The sequence below is a fragment of the Gorilla gorilla genome, chromosome 1, assembly GCF_029281585.2.
Source record: "Gorilla gorilla gorilla isolate KB3781 chromosome 1, NHGRI_mGorGor1-v2.1_pri, whole genome shotgun sequence".
NCBI classification, from domain to species: Eukaryota; Metazoa; Chordata; class Mammalia; order Primates; family Hominidae; genus Gorilla; species Gorilla gorilla.
This window is the reverse complement of record NC_073224.2, coordinates 235986705-235992704: the sequence shown is the minus strand read 5'-3', so window position 1 is coordinate 235992704 and position 6000 is coordinate 235986705. Positions and strand designations below refer to the sequence as shown.

The window sequence follows — 6000 nt, the reverse complement described above, 5'->3', positions numbered from 1 at the left end:
TCTGGCTGCCCTACAGTAGAGACACCTCTTCCATCACTCCTCCACACACCTGCAGCACAAGCCTGACTTCTGTGGAGGTTTTCTAAAAGTGGACAGAGCTGCAACACAAGACAGAAATCTGAGATTCTTGTCCCAGTCACAGTTATGAGAAAGCATAAGGGCTTCACTGGTCACTTTATGCCCCTGGCCCTCCCCTTTGGGGCTTCCCTGGTGTGGACCCTACTCTTGGACTCCCCTCTTCTCTCTGATTTCCCACCCCAGACCTTCCAATCCCAGCAATGCCAGGCAACTGCTTTCAAATTGTGTCACTTTACTTTGCAATGCAAATTAACCTTCTTTTTCTTCATCCCTCTCTATCTAAATAGGAGAGGCAAACTGATCAACACAGAAGATCCATAAAAGCCTTGAGATGAGAGTTTTTCTCCATTCTGGGCCAGATCAAATTCTTAGGTGGCCCTCTTTCCATCTGCACCCGGAGGCTATCACTTGCTCAGAGCAAGCCAAGGAATCCTGTCTTCCTCTCTCTGATGCATGGGTACACTTTAACAGGCAGTTCAGACCTGGCATTTTCTCTTGCCGGCCAGTGCTGGGCTGCAGGATGATTGTCTTGTGAGTCATTTTGTTGGTGGGAGTACAGCTTCTTGGCTCCCACCTCTGCCCCAAGGCTTGGTCTCTGCCTTGCGCTCAGCTGGTGCAGGTAGTGCAGCTGTGTGCAGCCTCACCCAGGAAACAGCTCAGGTGCCAGGGGGAGGAAACCCCAAATCTCCAGCATATAACCTCCCTGAGAAGGAAAAGCGATTTTGCGTCACTCCCCCTGCCCCCGACAACCATGAGCTTCCTGCAAGTTTTATTGGGAGGGTGGTAGCCAGGAAGATAGGAGAGTCAGGGAAGACACTCCTGTGAATGCTTTCAAGAAACTTATAATAATTTTAATCAGCATTTTCCCTTCCATTTAAAATCACAAACTTAGCTACTTAATCAAATGTCATGGTTAAGACACATTTACCTCCTTGGGAGAAAAATGAACAATGGCAGCTCAATTTGGCTTTGGATGGGTTTTAAAAATAGTCAAGTCTGTGAAGGCCATTAGATAAATGGCCTCAGAGAGCTTCAAAGAGGACCTCCTGCAGGGGCCTGCTGGCTCCTTTGTTGGGAAAATAGGGGAGGGGACTAGGTGAGGAGACCGCAGGGGTTCCCCAGGGTTCCAGGCTGTGGACTTCCCCCAGCGGGGAGAAAGGGCCAGAATTAGCAGGGTGACCAGAAGAACTTTCCACAGCATGAACATCTGAACAGTTCCCTTTTGTATTGCCGAAGCTGGGAGGAGTGTGTGTGTGTGTGCGCACGTGCACGCGCGTGTGTGTGTGTGTTGGGTGGGAGTGACATACACACAGCTTCCCAATCCCCAAGGGAAGAAAAATGAACCAGTTAGAAATATGAGAGCCATCAATGTATAGAAAACCAGTTCTAGAAATGCTGAAATACAAGTTAAGGTTTTGTCGTTTTACAGTCTGTAAAAAAAAAAGACAATGATTTTGTCATCGAAATAATAATAATAAGCTGGGCGCGGTGGTTCAGGCCTACAATCCCAGCACTTTGGGAGGCCAAGGTGGGTAGATAACCTGAGGTCAGGAGTTCGAGACCAGCCTGACCAACATGGTGAAACCTTGTCTCTATTAAAAATACAAAAATTAGCCAGGCGTGGTGGTGCACACCTGAAATCCCAGGTACTCGGGAAGCTGAGACAGGAGAATCGCTTGAACCTGGGAGGCAGAGGTTGCAGTGAGCTGAGATCATGCCATTGCACTCCAGCCCAGGTGACAGAGTGAGACTCCATCTCAATAATAATAATAATAATAATAATAATAATAATAATAATAGGTGGATTGCTCTTTTTGGAGAGAGGCAGACCTGAGTTACCCTAGAGAAAAAGGAAATCAGTGTACCCTGGTCCCAAATCCTAATTTTAAGCCTGGGTGAGGGCAGAGGGCATCCTCCGTCCCCATAGACTGAAGAGGCCCTCACTCACCCGGGGCAGCAGCTGTAGTCTTAAGGCTCTGACTTCGCCTGGAGACTTCTGCAGGGCTTGTTCCCATCTCGGTTGTCAGAAAACACTTCCTTCTACTATTTTCTTTGTCCAGAGATTCCCAGGGTACTTGGATAGGATTCAAAGGGTCTTTCAACTCGGATGGGGGAAAACTGGCATCTTTATTTAACCCTAACTGAGACTCGGCATTTCCTTTCATTATCAATGTCGGTGGCAGAGCTCAGTGCCTGTGACCGTCACACATAGAAAGCACTGGCATTTCCATATCACACTGCCATGGCTGCAGTTACCTCAGGATATTATTGCTGCATATCTGGACTTCAAAAGGAACGTAATTTAGGATCTGTCAATTGCTTACTAAGTGTATTAATAAAAAATATATACGGCTATATCAGAAATTTGTTTTTATTACTCTTTTGATAATGCATTTGCATAGAATTGGTTTCCTAATAATCCTGGGCTTTTTCATCTATGCACTTAGAAGCCATTCTGAGAGAGGTCAGCAGGTGTCCACAAGGCTGCCCCAGGGGTTCCTGGAGCCGACACGGTCCGGTCCGGAGCCCCTCCCTGCCCTGCTTGCTCCTAGGCTGCGAAGCCGGCCTCTTCCAGGCCCACTCCGGTCGCAGGAAGCGCCTCCCTGGTGCAGCACCGCCTCCTCATACCGCTAGGTGGCAGCACTGCGGGCGCCTCCTTCCCCGCCGGCCGCCATGGGCCCCGCTGGTTCCAGGACCTCCCTGCCTCCTTCGCGTCTTAATGGGATCCGCTCCCTCACACCCCTCAGGGAGAGGCTCTAGGGGACGATGACCCAGGGGCGGCCCGGCAGGGAAACTGCTGAGTCACCCTGCTGCCTCTCGGGTCCTCTGACCGGCTCACAGATCACCATAGCCACACTGTGTGTGAGGCCTTCTCATGGAGCCCTGCAAGCACCTCCCCAGGGAGGGGCTGTGGGACCCATCTTACAGATGAGGAGACCGAGGGTCGGAGAGGCCACACAACTCGGCCAGGACCTCGAGTTAGCAAGCGCTGGCCCCTGGTCCAGCCACGGCAAGGCTGGCCCTCCTGCCACCACACCTCCCTGCCTCTGGCCCTCTGCCGGGAGTCTTGGTGGGGAAGTCACCGTCTTCATCCTCCTGCCTGGGCAGAGTCCAATCCTGTGCCTGGCTCCTCAAGACCGTTGGCAAAGATCCTGGAGGCCTGGGGGTGAAAGGGCTGCTTGGGGGACTTAAGCCCCAAGCTATGGTTCGCCTGAGAGACTAAGTCCCAAGCCATGGTCCTCCTGGGAGACTGAGCCCCAAGCCATGGTCCTCCTGGCTCTGCCCTTCCACCCCCTCACTGGCTGCCCCTCCCAGGGAGGCCTCATCTGTGAAGTGCTTCCCGCCCCCCTCACCCCCCACGGCTCTCGCATGGCCTGGGGCGATTCCAGAGCTGGCCTGGGTCAAGCACCTGCATAGAGCACAGAGCGAAGGCTCGGCATGGTATATCCCCCGCCCCTTGCACCTTTCCCCAGTGAAGGGTGGCACCAGTGTCCTTTCCAAGGCCCGGATTCTGCACTGCCCTCAGCCTGTGGAGGATTAAAAGCAGGGTTTTGCCGTGGTTTCTCAAGGCGTCAGCGGGTCTGCAGAGGATTGCACCCCATGTCACTTCTCTCAGTCAAAGGTCCCCCCCAGCGTCTGTCCTCCTTTAAGTGCCCCCCATTTGTTTTTTGTTGTTGTTTTTGTTTGTTTTTTGCAAATACAGACTAACCAGGTAGGCACAGAGGAGTCCTGGCATGGGAAGGGAGCAGTGAAACGCCGGTGGAGAGTCTGGGAGACCCAGATTCCCTGGAACTTTCCAGTGACTCCTCCGGAGCAAGGGCCTGGCCAGGCAGCAGCTGCGCTGGGCGATGAGGGACCGTTGGGTAATCGGGGGCATAGGACCGGGCTTCGCTGGGTTCGGGGCAGAAGCGCCGAAGCTCCGACCCGGAAAGCGGTGACTTCATCAACGCAGAAGCCCGCGCAGCCGAGCAGAGGAGTCCCTCGTAGGCGACCCTCGGACAGACGCTCCCGCGCGGCCCGCGTGGCTCAGCTCCGCCCCACGAAACTTTTCGCGCAGCCCCCGCTCCATGCGCCCCCACCCAGTCCTTCTTCGAGGCCGCCCCCTCCCCAAAGTAGCTCTCCGGGTCCACTGGGCGCCCCCGTAACCGGGTCGGAACCTCGAACGGCTTCGCATGCCATCCGGTTATCCTGGCAACACCATCCGGTGGCGCCCGGAGGTCCAATCCGAGCCTGCGGCCTCTCTCGAGCCTTTCGCAAGGTGGGGACCGGGACGCGACCGGGGATGGGGAAGGGGGCTGCAGGAGGCCCCGCCTGCGCTGTCGCCCCTGCTGGGCACAGCGCCCCCCACCACCCGCGGCGACCCCGGCCCCCGCAAGGTGGGGCGGCGAGCAGGAGCCGGGGCCAGGCCAGGGGCTCGAGCTCCCGTTCGAGGGGCGGGGAAGGCGGGTGACGTGAGCCGGGCCGGGCGGGCGGAGTTGGGACCGGCTCCGGGAGGCGGGGGCGAGCGCGCGGAGAGGCAGACGCGAGGAGGGAGGCGGCTGAGCAGCGCGGGCGGCTCTGCGGCGGGCGCGGTGGGCGCGGGCGGCGGGGCCCCGGGATCCCCGCGCGCCTCCTCCGCGCGGCGCCGCCGCCGCGCGTCCCCACGCCCCGCGCTCCACGGCGCCCTCGCCCCGCGCGCCTCTCGTGCCCGCCTCCTGCCAGTCTCCGGGCCGCGGCCGTCTGCAGAGCGAGCGCTCAGACGGAGCCCCCGGGCAACTTGAGTGGCGCCGATCGGCGGCGGAGCCTCTGGCAGAGCCCCCCGACCCGGCAGCGCGGAGGGGACCCGCGTCAGTCCGCGTCGCGTCGCCCCAAACCCTAAGCAGCGCCGCCCCATCGGCGCGGAGCTCCGGCTGGAGGCAAGAGCCGCGCGCCGGGAGACACGCACCGAGAGCGGCAGCGCCGCCGGCCTCCCTCCTCGCCGCCCCGGAGGGCGAAGCCGCGGCTCCCCAGCCCTTTGCTGCGCCGCGACAGCGCCGGAACACGCCCCGCCTCTCTGCCGCCTTCGCTGTGCCGCCGGCGGAGGGGGCCGCGAGCCCCGCGCCCCGGCCGGAGGATGTGCGCCCCCGCGGGCCGCCCAGCCTGAGCCATGCGCCCCAACGGCGGCGGCGCGCTGGCCGGCATGGAGCCCCGCGCGGCCGCTCTCTGACTCGCTGTGCGCCCCGCGGCCGGCGGGCGGCGGGAGGCGGCGGACCGAGAGCCGGAGACCGGCGCCGCGGGACGGAAGCGAGCGGGCGCGGGCGCCGCGCAGATGGCCCGGGCGAGCCAGGTCTGAGGCCCCGCTCCCCGAAACGTGACCATGTGGATTCAACAGCTTTTAGGACTCAGGTGAGCGACCCGGCCGGCGCCGGGTGCGTGTGGGCGCGTGGGTGCCAGGCTGGGCGGAAGCGGCGCTTTCCTCTATGTTGCAAATCAAGGGACCCCTCTTCGCTTCCCGCAAGCGGGCAACGGGGTGCACCGGGAGCCGGAAAGGGGCGCCCGCCCGGATCCCGGAGCTTGGAGCGCCGCGGCCCTGGCGGAGAGCGGCCGGGTCTCCAGGGCTGCGCGCGTCCGGGGTCGGGGCAGCGGCGCCCGCCCCAGCAACCCGGGCAGTGGGGCCGGCCAGGCGCGCCCGCAGCTCCAGGAGCCAGCAGCGCAGTGTCCTGGCCGGCTGCCCCGGCTCGCCTCCTCCCCGGGGCCCGGGGCGAGGCGCCGGCCGCCGGGCGCGGCGGGCGCGGGGGCCGGGGCTGCCGGGGAAAGCTAAAGCTCCGGGCTCCCAGCGAGAGCTTCGCAGGCGGAGTTGGAGGAAACCAGAGCCAAACAGCCACTCCGCTCCCCCTTCTCCTTTCTCGGGGCCCCAGGGCTGAGCAGGGGCCTCCCAGGCTCCCAGCTGCCGACCCAGCTGTT

At 60.8% G+C, this 6000-nt stretch overlaps 1 protein-coding gene across 1 annotated transcript in view; it reads left to right on the top strand.

Annotated features, from left to right (window-relative positions):
- Window positions 1-4586: 4586 nt before the first annotated feature.
- Window positions 4587-6000, top strand: part of AJAP1 (adherens junctions associated protein 1) — a 138283-nt gene continuing 136869 nt past the window's right edge. Inside the window, exon 1 of the mRNA XM_019012412.4 lies at window positions 4587-5442. Within this exon, the coding sequence (XP_018867957.2) occupies window positions 5414-5442 (29 nt within the window). The 5' untranslated portion in view covers window positions 4587-5413. The remainder of the gene's footprint in view (window positions 5443-6000) is intronic.